Source organism: Dendrobates tinctorius, unplaced genomic scaffold (assembly GCF_039654945.1).
Source record: "Dendrobates tinctorius isolate UK_male_01 unplaced genomic scaffold, ASM3965494v1 ptg000028l, whole genome shotgun sequence".
NCBI classification, from domain to species: Eukaryota; Metazoa; Chordata; class Amphibia; order Anura; family Dendrobatidae; genus Dendrobates; species Dendrobates tinctorius.
In genome coordinates, this window is record NW_027361696.1 from 71,684,950 (window position 1) to 71,700,406 (window position 15,457).

Genomic DNA, 15,457 nt, shown 5'->3' on the forward strand with positions numbered 1-15,457 from the left:
GCCATATCTCTCGTGGTACCTCAAGAAGTGACCACCTTAACTCCCTCCCTATCTTGCAGAGAGCTACGGGTTTCCTGGCAGATGCATCAATGGAGATGATCCATGCCTCTGCCAGGGCTATGGTGCAGTCAAATTACGCCAGGCGAGCCCTCTGGCTTAAAACATGGAGCGGGGATGTTACTTCCAAGGTTAAACTCTGTTCTTTACCCTTCAAAGGCGAACATGTCTTCGGCCCTGCCTTAGACGAAATTCTAGAAAAGGCCACAGATAAAAAGAAGGTGCTTCCAGAGCAGAGGACCACAAGAAAGCGTCTTTTTCGAGCCCCCCAGAGTCAGTCATCCCAACCGCGAGGAAAGGGAAAGACGGGAAGATGGAGCTACGCTAAAGGGAGAGGCAGAAACATCCTGGTCCCCCAGCAGCAGCAACCACAAGAAAAACAATGATTCGACCCCGGTCGAGGGAAGGCTTTTGAGGTTCTTTCCTGCCTGGCAGTTGATCTCCAACAGCCCCTGGGTCCTCAGTGTGATCATAGAGGGCCTACTGCTAGAGCTTGAATCCCCCCCCCCACGGGGTATGAGTTACCTCCCTACCACCTCGGGAGTCCCCAGCACTAAAATCCGGCATTCGGCTTCTTCTACACTCAAATGCCATCTCTCGGGTCCCTGTGGAGGAGCAAGGAAGGGGGCATTATTCCAGATTGTTCCTAGTAAAAAAGCCCACAGGGGAGGCAAGGATAATAATAAATCTGAAGGGCCTCAACCGACACATTGCATACCGCAAATTCAAGATGGAGTCAGTAAAGACCGCCATTCCTCTGATAGGGCCATCTTACTTCATGGCAACTATAGATCTGAAGGATGCTTATTTCCACATCCCCTTACATCCTTCCCACAGGAAGTATCTAAGGTTTGCGATTCGTCAGGGTCCGGAAGTCAAGCACTTTCAATACAATGTGCTTCCCTTTGGAATATCCTCTGCCCCTCGAGTGTTTTCCAAAATTATGACAGAGGCCGTGTCCTACATCAGAAGCCGGGGAATATGTATTGTACCTTACCTGGACGACCTACTGGTAATAGGGTCCTCCTACCAGGCCCCTGGAAGACCAGGTAGCCCAGACTCTAGACAGTCTGCAATCATTGGGGTGGATTCCGAATAGAAAGAAATCGCAAATCCAACCCTCTCAGGAGATAAAACTTTTAGGAATCCTACTAGATTCAAAGAATCAAATGTCCTTCCTCCATGAGGAACATCAGACGTCTATAATGTCAAGAGTCTCAGATTTCAGAGGACAGAGATCCCTGACCCTCAAGGCAGCCATGTCCATACTAGGGTTAATGACCTTCTGCATCCAGTCGGTGCCTTGGGCGCAGACCCACTCCAGAGCACTCCAGTCTCATATCTTAAGAAACTGGAACAGGGATTACACGTGCCTGAACAAAAACTAGCATGGTGGATGGACCGCAAAAACCTGTGCAGGGGAATCAACTGGTCACAGATCCCCCTGGTTACGGTAACAACAGACGCCAGCAAAAAAGGCTGGGGAGCTGTAGTGTCTCGTCAGCCATTCCAAGGGTTATGGAGCCAGAAAATGAGTGCAAGATCCTCAAACTTCAGGGAGCTGAAAGCAATGGAGGAAGCTCTCCTGGCAGCAAGACACCTGGTCCAAGACCAACATATCAGAGTCTACTCGGACAACATAACAGTGGCACATCTCAGGCACCAGGGTGGCACAAGATCCAGCAACCTGGAGGGCCTCTTAGGCCGAATATTTTGCTGGGCAGAAAGACACCTTCGTTCCCTGACAGCGGTCCACCTGAGGGGTACGGACAATCTTCAGGCAGATTTCCTGTGCAGAAAAAGCATCCAGCCCGGCGAGTGGGCCCTGAATGGAAGAGTCTTTCGAACACTAGTCAGGAGGTGGGGCCTCCCGGAGGTGGACCTACTAGCCTCAGGAGAGAATGCTCAAGTGAGAAGCTACTTCTCCCTGAACGCCATGGACAGATCCCTGGGAATGGACGCCTTCGCCCACAGGTGGAGTTTCCATCTGGCATATGCCTTCCCGCCAGTTCAATTCCTTGCTGCAACCCTGAGGAAAATCCGGGAGGATCAGACCCCAACAATTCTAGTAGCTCCGCTATGGCCAAAGAGGAGCTGGTACTCTTTAATAACAGAACTACAGGTAGACGAGCCATTCATCCTACCCATAAAAGACGACCTTCTCTTACAGGGCCCTCTGCATCACCCGAACCTCAGGGGAATGAAGTTGGCGGCCTGGTTTCTGAAGCCCAGATCTTGAGGGCTAGGGGGCTATCCGAGGCGGTAATTAAAACCCTCCAGAAATCTCGGAAGCCGGTCACCATTGCCATATATAATAAAATATGGAAGAGATTCTCCTCATGGTGTCTGCCAGACCTGCCCAACCCAGACAACCCTAACATTTCCCGTATCCTAGATTTCTTACAGAGGGGGCTGGAACTAGGTCTAAACATAACAGTACAAGTATCAGCATTAAGCTCTATGTTTGACTGTGACTTGGCTGACCACAGGTGGATAAAAAGATTCATGACATCGGCCGCTAGGCTACATCCAAAAAAACTAGTCTCTGTCCCACCATGGGACTTGAATGTGGTGCTTACGGGACTCACTCAATCACCCTTTGAGCCTCTGTCATCCTGTACTTCTCAGCTCCTCACCTACAAATTAGCCTTCCTTATAGCAATAACCTCAGCAAGGTGAGTAGGAGAGCTCCAAGCTCTCTCAATCAAGGAACCCTACCTAACAGAGAGGATTCCATAGTTCTCTCCCTTGATCCATCTTTTCTACCAAAGGTTGTGTTCGACTTTCATAGGTCTCAGAATATAATTCTTCCTTCATTCTGTCAAAGCCCAGCAAACCCCAAAGAGGAGGTGTTTCACACGCTGGACGTAAGACGTATAATTCTCCACTACTTGGAGTACACCAAACCATATAGAATCGACCACAACCTATTTATCCATACCTCTGGTCCGAACAGAGGAAAGAAGGTGGCAAAAAAACACCATTGCCAATTGGATTAAAAAGGCTATCTCCGAAGCATACCTGGCGCAAAACATCACCCCCCCTACAGGGATCAAAGCGCATTCAACATGATCTACCTCTACTTCATGGGCTGAGAGGGCAGGCGCATCTTCAGAGCAGATTTGTAAGGCAGCAACCTGGTCCTCCTTACATACTTTCACTAAACACTATAGATTAGACCTTGTGTCCAACAGGGATTTAGTCTTTGGCCGAAAAGTTCTTCAGGCCGTTGTCCCCGTCCCCCCCCCTACCCCCTAGTGCAGTATAGATTGTTATGCCTCCTATGCTGTCGTGGAGGGTTGCTAGAGAAAATAGAATTAGACTTACCGGTAATTCGGTTTCTAGAAACCTTCCACGACACCACTATTTCCCTCCCTGCATTCTTGGACAAATTCTGAGAATCTTAAGGTAACCGGTGCTATGGTAATCAGTTATAAGTCACTGGTGAGAGGGAGGTGGGAGGGACCTTTTAACCTCTCGTGCTTCCTGTCCCCCATTAGGGCGTGGAGACATCCTCCTCCTATGCTGTCGTGGAAGGTTTCTAATAACCGAATTACCGGTAAGTCTAATTCTATTTTTTTTTACCCTAGTATTTGTAAGCCAAAACCAGGAGTGGGTGAAGAATGCAGAAGTGGTGCAAATGTTTCTATTATGCTTTTTCTCTGACCATTCCACTCCTGATTTTGGCTTACAAATACAGGGGTAAAAAACTCACCAAATACTCAATGTGTGCACATGGCCTAAGACCGAATTTCCCATAAACTGTAGTGGGCATCCTGATGGAGGATTACAAGGAAATTATATAGAGTTTAGATCTCTATTGCTCCAAACACAACTCATCAATTTCATAGTCCAGGTCCCACGTGTATGTCCGAAAACGTGTGTAGGTATTGTCCAGTTTGTCAAGAAGCACACTGTGGCAGTGTAGTAAAGCTCAGTGAGTCAGGGGGCACACAGTGGCCATATAACATAGACCAGCAAGGTAACAGAGCTCGGTATGTCAGAAGGCACATGGAGGCCATGCAGCATAGACCAGCAAGGTAGCAGAGCTCGGTATGTCAGAAGGTACAGAGTTGCAGTGCAGTAGAACCTGAGAACAAAGCAGACTTCTGTATGTAACACGGAACAGTTTGGCAGGCGTCTGTAGTAGAGGCGTAGATGCCAAGTACCGGAATGCTCAGGTGACATCTAGCAGCCTGAGATGCCCTATAAGTCCAAGGAGCTTAGTCACTGGATGAACAGAAGAACAAAGAAGCCAGCCTCTGCTGGAGGAAGATGAGGGGCCCGACGCTGGACCCAGGAGAAGCAAGTGACATCACTAATCAGAATTATGAAGTCATCTACACATAAAATCTGTACCGTATTAATAAGGCCACACAGATCAAAAGCAAAAATCTTAATGGTTCACCATCACACAGAAAGGTAGGATCGGAGACCTTTGTTGCCGTTTGGGACATTCAGTATGACACTTATGTTTTTTGCTTCAATCTGATTTTAACACATCTGCATCTTGCAGCTTATAACATATGTGATGATAGATGAAGGTCCCTGCACACAAGAAGTAGAAAGAAAAACATAATTATACAGACAGTCTCGTGACAACCCTGCAGATGAGGATCTGGGGGGGGGGCTTCCTTGATGTTGCTTGATGTTGTGTTTTTTCATTGACTTTGTAAGAAAGAGGCCACCGACCTACAGACGCATAAAATAATGAAAGTTGTCCTTGTGGTTTATGAGGGCGTCAGTAGATGCAGGTCAGAGTTCACATGTTTTGCAATCAGAATCTGTGTCAGAGGGCATTTTGGAGACTCAGACCCATAGATGCACACAGAGCGCTCTGCTTACATTTCCTCTTAAGTTATTTCTGACCAAAAGTTTTGGTAAATGGCCGAGAAGTTGATTTTGCGGAAACATCACTTGATTTCTAATGCTGAAGGATACATGAATGTTTGAACGTTTACATATCATGTAGCAAAAAGTAACAAACCTATCGGAGTGCCATCTGTACAAGCAAATTGGTGGTGGTCTGGATCCTGAGACCCCCACCAATCGAGTCTCGCACTAATCTTCCCAAGAGGTGTTCAGCAGACTGGAGTGCAGGAGGCTGCGTGTTTCTATGCTCTCTATTGAATCTGCACCTCAATCTGTCTGGGAGCTTTGGCAAAAGTTGTGTGGTCCCGTTTTCTTAGCTGCATACTAGTGATGAGCGAGTATGCTCGTTGCTCGGGTGTCCTCCGAGTATTTTGGCGTGCTCGGAGATTTAGTTTTCGTCGTCTCAGCTGCATGATTTGCGACTTGTGGACAGGCTGAATACATGTGGGAATTCCCTAACAAACAGGCATTCCTCACATTTAATTAGCCCGTCTAGCAGTCACAAATCATGCAGCTGAGACGACGAAAACTAAATCTCCAAGCTCGCCCAAATACTCGGAGGACACCCGAGCAACAAGTATACTCGCTCATCACTACTGCATACCTTTTTGACGGTGTTTTGAGCAATCTGTGGGGGTCTCATGACTTGGACCCCATTGATCTGCTGGTAACTATAAGGGCACACTTGAGTAAATAGGAAAGAGCTTGTTGTTTTGGAGGAGGTGCAGTCTTTGCTAATAGTCGTAAATTGTCTCTTGTGATCCAATCTCATTACTTTGCCAAGATGGGATAAACTATTAAATATACGTACCAGGGTATCTTGTATAAATGCAGCACTAGTAAGGAGTAGAGATGAGCAGATAAATCTAAGGGACTCTGGTCCAGGTCAGTGGTACCTGATGGCTAGATGGAAGGCTCCCAAATCCTTTACCTTCCATTTTCCCGGAATGATTAGCCAGGGCTGGAGCGACACCATGTGTGCGTCACATTGAAAGGAGCCACGTACGTACCGTTTCTATACAGCACAAGCAGATCTTAATTTTGGAAAGTCACCCTGGATCTAATTAGAGCAGAGATGGATAGCATTTGGTGTGTAGAGCCTGGGCGCGTCTCGTGGAGGGGCCACCACCTGGGCGCGCCTCGTGGAGGGGCCACCACCTGGGCGCGTCTCGTGGAGGGGCCACCACCTGGGCGCGTCTCGTGGAGGGGCCACCTCCTGGGCGCGTCTCGTGGAGGGGCCACCTCCTGGGCGCGTCGGGTGAAAATAGCATGGATTTGATATACAGTACCAGTACCAGCTTTGTGCAGGAGACTTTAAGAATGGAAAATAAAACCCACAACATACATTGGCCAAATCTGCTGTGGAGTTTGCAACGTCAAATTCCACAAACACATGCTGTAAAACCAACCCTAAGACAATGGGACTTTCTGAATGGACCTGGTTGATCCTTCATTGACGACAAGAAAAGCGAATGCTTCCCACAGCTGGTAATAAGTGACATTCGTCAGCAGTGATGCGTTGTGGATCTGGTCTTCCAGGGTGCAGAGTTTTACTCACTTGTCACCTCTTATAGACCACACGGTCACAAAAGTTCACATGCACATTGTGCAACGCAACATGCGCCACCCCCTGCACATCGCCGCTGGGAAAGATTCCCCTAGTCCTCGTGTCTCGTGGACTTTGGTCATTGTCTTTGTCTAACATATTGTGAATCAGAGGCTGGTGCACATCATATCCCGGACTGCCGGATAAGCCCGTGTAGTGGATGATCTCAGGAAGTCGTCAGAGGTTACTGCCGGTCATCTGTGTATTGGGGAGGAATAGCACAGAGATGGAGGAGCTAATGGCGATCTGCAGTTATCACCAGAGGACAGCGATTTGCTCCAAGTCTTCATGTGGCCTTTAACGACTGCTTATTACAGAAATGTGAATTAATAAGGTATATGGAGGGTAGCCTGGCTATTGCCTTTTAATATAGTTTGCACTTAGATTTATAATTTACACTTTACATTAGGGCTTGTTCACACTTTGCAGTTTTACTGCATTAGCAAAGTGAGAGTTCTGAAATCTTGCAGACTTGAACCTTCAGGCGATGAGTATTTTGTGAGTTTTTGATGTTGCAGATTTTCTGCCTCCATTAGGCTATGTTCACATGTTGCTTTTTTGCAGCATTTTTTTTTTTATTCCTTCAAATTAAAAGCTCCTTTTTACAGTGCCAGCAAAATCTGAGATTTCAGAAGTCTCCTGCACACATTAGTTTTCTGTTTCCTGACCTACACTGCACTGCAGTGTTTTTGAAATCTGCAGCGTGGCAATTTTTTCTTAGTTTTTGACACTTTTTTTCACCTGTAAAAAGCAAAGAGAAAAAAAACCACGCAGAATCATTTTTGGTGAATAAAACTAACTTTATAAAACCTGTACTATAGACCAAGCACACGTAATACACTCCCAAAAACTGCAACAAAAACACTAAAAAAGGCGTTTTTCCTGCCTAGACAGCGAGCATGGCTACAGAAAAAGCAGCAAAAAACGCTGCCTATAAACATGGTCTTTGGTAAATTTGGGTACTTGTGTTTTTATTGCATTTTTGACACTGCAGTTTTTGTCTCTTTTTGTGTCATGTTTTAAATAAAGCTGCTTTGTTTTTAATACTTGGTAGTATTTTGCTTTTACACTGTGTGGATTATGTGCATTTTATACCTGTGGATTTTCTGCATCTAATGCAATTCTATGGTGAAAACCTGCACAGAAATCTTGGCGTACCCACGAGAGGACTAGAGATTTCTTCTATAAATCCTGTCCACTTTATTGGAACTATATTCAGTGTCAAAAACTCATCGTGGAAATGTAACTTCAGTCCAGAGCTGCAATCACAATTCTGCTGATTGGTGTATATGAAGTCTTTCATCATTCCTTACTGACCCAATGTCTTTGTGTAGCTGGTCTGTAATATGTCAGGAACTGTACAGTAATCTGTTCTAGGAAAAACATATTATATTTTAAAAATATATTTTTTTTGTGATGAGGATGCCTGAGTTGCCATTCATTATTTATATTTTATTGTTGTTTTTTTGGGGGATGGGGAGGCTTGAGTTGTCAATATTATTATTATTATTATTATTATTATTATTATTATTATTATTATTATTATTATTATTATTATTATATTTGTATTTATATTATGATTATTTATATTATGATATTTATTTTTATAATATTTATAATGTTTATGGGTTTTTTTGTCATTCAGTACAACTTCCCATTCTTGGTTCAAGTCGAGTGGGTGGTCCCAATCTATGATTGACAGTCGTCTCTGCATACTGACAGGACCGCCCACTGGACTCCTAAAGCCATAATAAGCAGGAACTTCAATGATTGAAATATAGGTTATATAGAGTCTTCTCGTATAGACCTACCGTATATACTGTAACAATCTGCTCAGCTCTTCCTGCTCTATAACCTGCTGCCCGCAGACAGGACTGTATGTACAATGCGACAGTCCCTTTAAAGAGTGAGTGTCGTTTTTATTTCCTAGATCAATAGTACACTTTGGAAACATTATGTAATTTATCTTATCGGATAAATCTGCTTCTTTCTCCTCCTGGACTGATCTTTTAGTCTCTATTTTTGAGTAACATCTAGATTCTGGGACAACAGATTTTCCTGTTACTGAGAGAGATGACAGTTGGTGCCATTAATATTCTATGGAGCGGGAGGCAGAAACAGACATTCTGCTGCAAGTTCCTGAAGTGACTGTTACACTTCTCCATAGAACTTCATTAAAAATAAAGATTATTATTCATAGCTTCAATAATCGATGTCCTAAATGCAATCACATTCTGTCCCGGTTCTGTGTCTGGGGGCCACTCAGAGGTTGGCCGCACTGGTGTGGATCCTTGAGAGGTCAGCCTTCTTGTTGGCGGTCTATGAGCCAGGAAGAAACATCATATGATTGACAGATTTGGGAATGAAGGGTGTCATATTTTTGGAGCTGAAGTTTGATTGATGAAGAAAAAATGACTGCAAACATCAGGTTCCATCCCCCAAAACTGGGACGACAGTCACCTGATATCCTGTTTTTATAGAGGAGGATGGTGGTAGTAGTTTCTTATAACTATGCGAGAATGAGAAATCAGTTATGCAAAAACCTCCCGTCATCGGACGCTTTCCTACAATAGTGGTGCACACGATAACGATGCAGATGTTTTAGGTTTGGGCGTAACTTTGTTTTTCCTCAACCCCCTCTGATAAGAGCAGCAAGTGCATCCATATAATGAGACATGGCCGCTTCCCAACAGGGGATTTTATTATTATTATTTTTATTTTTTTTTTCAATTCAGATTAACTTGCTGTTTAATTGGATTTTTTTTTATCAGCGAGGCCAAGGACACATTAGGTCAGAATTCGTAGTTCCAAGGCCGCAGTAATACTTCTTTAATTATTTTTTTATTTTATTCTTTTGATAACAAGTCTTTTGTAAAATTTGGGGTGTTTGCTGATTTACATCATGTGCCAGGCTCTGTCATCTTCCCTTTTCAGTTTTGAGGAACTTGGTTGGGAAACACTCCATTTATTTTTGGATGCCAGACAAGACCATTGCGGCTCGTGTACTAACTTATTTATTTTTTTGTAAGTGTTTTAAATACTTTTATATACTTTTTTGTTTTGTAGATTCGAGAACTGAAGACCAGAGTGAATATCTGGCGGAACAAGACTTCTATCTCCATAGAACTCTCCCCGCTAAACATTGGGTGGTATGTACACGGACATTTTTTTTTTTTTTTAATAATGTTTTGCATTTAGTGGATTTTTACTGAAGGGAAACACTTAAGCGTAGAAATATATGATGAAAGTAGAGAACGCCAGTATTTCCTCCTGGACATTCCATTTTTGGTTCTGAAGTAGTAGAGGGGTCGGGGCGGGCTTAAGAATATTTTTGTCCTGTTTTATGGGGAGGCTCCTGCTGCAGCCAGTTGTCCAACAGCAGTAAGCAGGAGGAAGGGAGTTGAAGATGTAGAAGTGGTTTAGCAATTTCCAATATAAATTCTCTTATTTAATGTAGAAGTAAAAATTGTTAGATTCGGCGATTTTGGACTTGTGTTCCCTAATAATTTGCCCTTGCTGCAAGACCTGTGATGCTGTGTGATGCTTATCAGCGACCGGCCCCCCTGCCGGGCATCGCTGATCGTGCTCGAATGGCCTGGCCTTTTTTTGGGTCGTTGGTCTCCCGCTAGCCAGCACGCATCGCTGCAGGTGGGAGATCAGCGAGCTGGTAACCAAGGTAAACATTGGGTTTCTAAGCGCCGCGCGGCGCTTATAAACCCGATGTGTACGTTAGATACCAGCGCGCCTGTGCAGGGAGTTGGTAACCAAGGTAAACATCGGGTTTCTAAGCGCCACGCGGCGCTTAGAAACCCGATGTTTACCTTGGTTACCAGCTCCAGCTCGCTGATCTCCCACACGCAGCGATGCGTGCTTGTAACCCGCGTGTCGCTGTCCTGATAGCTGGTGAAGCTGCCTGTTTGGCAGCTCACCAGCGATCATGTAGTGACACACCAGCGATCCTGAGAAGTTCACATCGTTGTCAGAATCGCTGGTGAGTCGCTATGTGTAACAGGGCCCTAAGAGTTCTAGTCCCCTAGGGGGGACTTTAATAATTTTTTTTTTTTTTTTTTAAACAATTTAAAAATAAAAAAAGATTGATTTGCCCCTGCTTTTACCAATGTAAAAGTAAAGAAATGATGAAAAAATATATATATGTTTGCCAGGCCCGTAAAAGTCCAATCTTCTCAAAATATAAATTAACCTACATACTAAAAACTGTAAAGAAAAATAATTGGAGACACGGGAGAAGGCGTTTATCGGTCATCTTGCATCTCCCCCCTAAAATATAAAATTAAAAAGCGTAACAGTAACCAAAATTTTGTGATAACCGAATGATTACAAATATTGCAGCTCCTGAAAGACTGAGGAGTGGAAGCTCAAAAATGAAAAATCACCCAGGAGGAAAGGCGTTAAAATAGTTGGGCAGTGGAGGTCAATTGCAGCATAGCAGTAGAGAAGTGAGTGTGAGTAATGTTTTCTGGTTGCTTGTGTTTTCTGCGCAGTGTTTGGCCTGGAAGATGTCTGGTGACGCCTGACTAAATATGTCAGCCACGGCTGTCAATGGCACTGATGTTTCACTCGGTAAGTGACCTGGATGACTTCCAGTGGATTAAAGGAGGTTTTTTGGTTTCGAAAATCCATGCCCACTGGTTTAAAGAAACAAACTCTGCTTTATTCACCTTCCCCGGGGTCCAACGCTAGATCTCTGCCGCTGCTTCCGGTGTCTGTTGTCTGCAGCGGTGACATCACGTTGATCAGCACTGCATTCAATCACTGAATGCAGTTGCCGGCACAAGCCGCTCAGAGCCACTGAGCTCACCGATTGCAGCTCTCTACATGTGATGGAACATTTGGAGCAGTGGAGGAGACTCTATGCTGGAACAAGAGAGGGTGAGAAAAGAACAGTTTGTGTTTTTTTAAATAGCAAAATGAAGATTGTGTGACAAAAGTTTTCCAAAAACTCGAATACTTAGGTTTGGTAGGGACTTATTTATGGGCAATGGTATTTTCTGCCATAAATACTGAGCCAAAACCTGGCCTGAAGATAAAGGAGATGTTTTGATGGTCTTTCCTCTGAACAGATGGAGAGTCCTTTCACCCCGCCGATACGTCACTGTTGGATTCTGCGAGCTCCATTAAGTTGCACATAAAAGAGGAAAGGCTAGAATCTCAAGAAAGTTCCTCGGCACCGAACGAAAATGAAATCCTGGGCACAGATGGAGAAGGCTCCTCGCACAGCGCTGGTAAGTGTTCCAGAAGTTGAGGTCAACTTTAAGGCATAAAGCTTCTGCGGAAGGCAGTGCAGCTTGATATGATGGCACTTTTTGTGTCTTGGAGGTCCTTTTTACTATTTTATTTTTTTTGATCAGTATAGGCCATTACCCCTGGGTGTTTGGCTAGCATTTGGGTGTGTTGAATGAGGCAGAAAAGGTACTCTCAACACCCTACAGATCCAATGCTGGCCACTGTAGTGGTAGGCACCAACGACTGGGCACAGACTGCACCGTCTGGAGGTCATAGGACCGCCGCAGTGGTCAGGTGACTGCGGCGGCATGTCATGGATGTTTCTCTCCAAGTCTTTGCATTGCAAGACAACATTCTGCCTCAATACTAGTAATGAACCCCACAGGCGAGACATGTCAAACGCTGGCCCATGGGCCAAATCTGTCCCTCAGGGTGATTCTATTTGGCCCGTGATGACAGGGAGTATGTGGAGCCACTACACTGTATGGAGGACTACAGTGGGTATGGAAAGTATTCAGAACCCTTTAAATTTTTCACTCTTTGTTTCATTGCAGCCATGTGATATTTTGTTTTGGGTTTTTTTAACCCCTTTCTGCCATCCGACGGAATAGCAGCACCCCCATTTTGATGTGGGCTCTGGCTCTAGATTGCTATGAGCGCCACCGCCACGCTGTGGCCGGCGCTCATAGCAATGCTGTAATTCTGCTACATAGAGGCGATGTGAGCATCGCCTCTATGTAGCAGAGCCGATAAAGTTGTGGCAGCTTCTAGCCTCCCATGGAGGCTATTGAAGCATGCCAAAGCTTTAAAGAAAAATGGTTTTAAAAATATAAAAAACATTAAAGTTTAAATCACCCCCTTTTTGCCCCATTCAAAATAAAACGATAACAATAATCACATACACATATTAGGTATTGCCATGTTCAGAATCGCCTGATCTATCAGTAAAAAAAAAAAAAAAGGTTTAACTCGATTGCTAAACGGTGTAGCGGGGGAAAAAAAGATCAAAACGCCAGATTTACGTTTTATTGGTCGCTGCGACATTGCATTAAAATGCAGTAACGGGCGATGAAAAGATTGTATCTGCACATAAATGGTATCATTTAAAAATGTCAGTTCCGCGCAAATAATATCCCGAGATCACGTAAAATGGAGACGCTACGGGTATCGGAAAATGGCGCTATTTTTTGTTTGTTTTTTTAAGCAAACTTTGGAATTATTTTTCACCATTTAGATAAAAAAGAACCTAGACATGTTTAGTGTCTATGAACTCATAATGACCTGGATAATCATAATTGCAGGTCAGTTTTAGCATTTATTGAACCTAGCAAAAAATCAAACAAAAAACAAGTGTGCGATTGCACTTTTTTTGCAATTTCACCGCACTTGGAAATTTTTTCCCGTTTTCGAGTACACAACATGGTAAAACCAGGGCTGTGGAGTCGGTAAGCCAAACCTCCAACTCCTCAATTTCCATGATTCTGACTCCACCAAAATGTGCTCAGACTCCACAGCCCTGGCTATAAACAGTGATGTTGTTCATAAGTACAACTCGTCCCGCAAAAAAATAAGCCCTCACATGGCAATATTGACGGAAAAATAAAAAAGTTATGGCTCTGGGAAGAAGTGGAATGAAAACGCCAAACTGAAAAATCAGGTTATTAAGGGGTTAATTTGCAAAAATTTCTACATTTCAATTATTTTTTTTTTTTTCAGTCAAGATGGGGGAAAAAAATGAACTTTTTTGAATTTACCAAATGGCTGCAATTTTAAATTTTTTTAAAGGGGTCTGAATACTTTCCATTTCCACTGTGTGTGGTGGGACACTATACTGTATGGCGGACTTTGTGGTTCGCCACTATACTGTGTGGAGGGCTGTGGGGATCACAGTTGTGGCATCATGCTGTTTTCGGGGTCACCGTACTTTGCTGAGGGGTGCGGTAGGGTCATCACACCTTGCGTGTGTGGGTACCATACTGTGTTTGGAAGGCACATTTCTTGTTATCGTACTTTATCTGTATTAATTCAAGTTTTTGGTTTTTTTTTGTTTGTTTGTTTTTTATCCTTTGCTGTTACATATTTGTATTATGCCTGTTCTGCTTTTACATGACATATATTATTGAAGATTGTGTTTTATTGTATTCTAAGATCTGTTCATTAAGATGTACTTTGTTTTTGGGACAGACCCTTTAAGTTTGTTTCCATGTGAAGAATTTCATTGTTATATTTGACTAGCTGAAGAGCCCGGCGCTGCCTGGGCATAGTAACCAACTACGGTTAGTTATAACAAATTATAATGAAAAAAATATATATATCTATCTGAGTATAGAGCCCCGCCCATTCCGCATAGCCACATCTAATATATAAAGCTCAAGTGTGTGTATGTACAGTTGTGGCCAAAAGTATTGACACCCCTGCAATTCTGTTAGATAATACTCAGTTTCTTCCTGAAAATGATTGCAAACACAAATTCTTTGGTATTATTATCTTCATTTAATTTGTCTTAAATGAAAAAACACAAAAGACAATGAAGCAAAAAGCAAAACATTGATCATTTCACACAAAACTCCAAAAATGGGCCAGACAAAAGTATTGGCACCCTCAGCCTAATACTTGGTTGCACAACCTTTAGCCAAAATAACTGCGACCAACCGCTTCCGGTAACCATCAATGAGTTTCTTACAATGCTCTGCTGGAATTTTAGACCATTCTTCTTCTTTGGCAAACTGCTCCAGGTCCCTGATATTTGAAGGGTGCCTTCTCCAAACTGCCATTTTTAGATCTCTGCACAGGTGTTCTATGGGTTTCAGGTCTGGACTCATTGCTGGCCACCTTAGAAGTCTCCAGTGCTTTCTCTCAAACCATTTTCTAGTGCTTTTTGAAGTGTGTTTTGGGTCATTGTCCTGCTGGAAGACCCATGACCTCTGAGGAAGACCCAGCTTTCTCACACTGGGCCCTACATTATGCTGCAATATTTGTTGGTAGTCTTCTGACTTCATAATGCCATGCACACGGTCAAGCAGTCCAGTGCCAGAGGCAGCAAAGCAACCTCAAAACATCAGGGAACCTCCGCCATGTCTGACTGTAGGGACCGTGTTCTTTTCTTTGAATGCCTCTTTTTTTTCTCCTGTAAATTCTATGTTGATGCCTTTGCCCAAAAAGCTCTACTTTTGTCTCATCTGACCAGAGAACATTCTTCCAAAACGTTTTAGGCTTTTTCAGGTAAGTTTTGGCAATCTCCAGCCTGGCTTTTTATGTCTCGGGGTAAGAAGTGGGGTCTTCCTGGGTCTCCTACCATACAGTCCCTTTTCATTCAGACGCCGACAGATAGTACGGGTTGACACTGTTGTACCCTCGGACTGCAGGGCAGCTTGAACTTGTTTGGATGTTAGTAGAGGTTCTTTATCCAACATCCGCACAATCTTGCGTTGAAATCTCTTGTCAATTTTTCTTTTCCGTCCAAATCTAGGGAGGTTAGCCACAGTGCCATGGGCTTTAAACTTCTTGATGACACTGCACACGGTAGACACAGGAACATTCAGGTCTTTGGAGATGGACTTGTAGCCTTGAGATTGCTCATGCTTCCTCACAATTTGGTTTCTCAAGTCCTCAGACAGTTCTTTGGTCTTCTTTCTTTTCTCCATGCTCAATGTGGTACACACAAGGACACAAGACAGA

The 15,457-nt window shown here is 43.8% G+C and overlaps 1 protein-coding gene across 2 annotated transcripts in view; it reads left to right on the plus strand.

Moving 5' to 3' along the window:
• The window catches only part of LOC141085535 (oxysterols receptor LXR-beta-like), a 73,501-nt gene that overhangs the window by 14,386 nt on the left and 43,658 nt on the right, over positions 1 to 15,457 (plus strand). For both annotated transcript variants that reach the window (XM_073570965.1, XM_073570966.1), the window contains exons 2-4: positions 9,602 to 9,684; positions 11,038 to 11,116; positions 11,617 to 11,778. In XM_073570965.1, coding sequence (XP_073427066.1) covers positions 11,077 to 11,116; positions 11,617 to 11,778 — 202 coding nt within the window. In that variant the 5' untranslated portion in view covers positions 9,602 to 9,684; positions 11,038 to 11,076. The remainder of the gene's footprint in view (positions 1 to 9,601; positions 9,685 to 11,037; positions 11,117 to 11,616; positions 11,779 to 15,457) is intronic.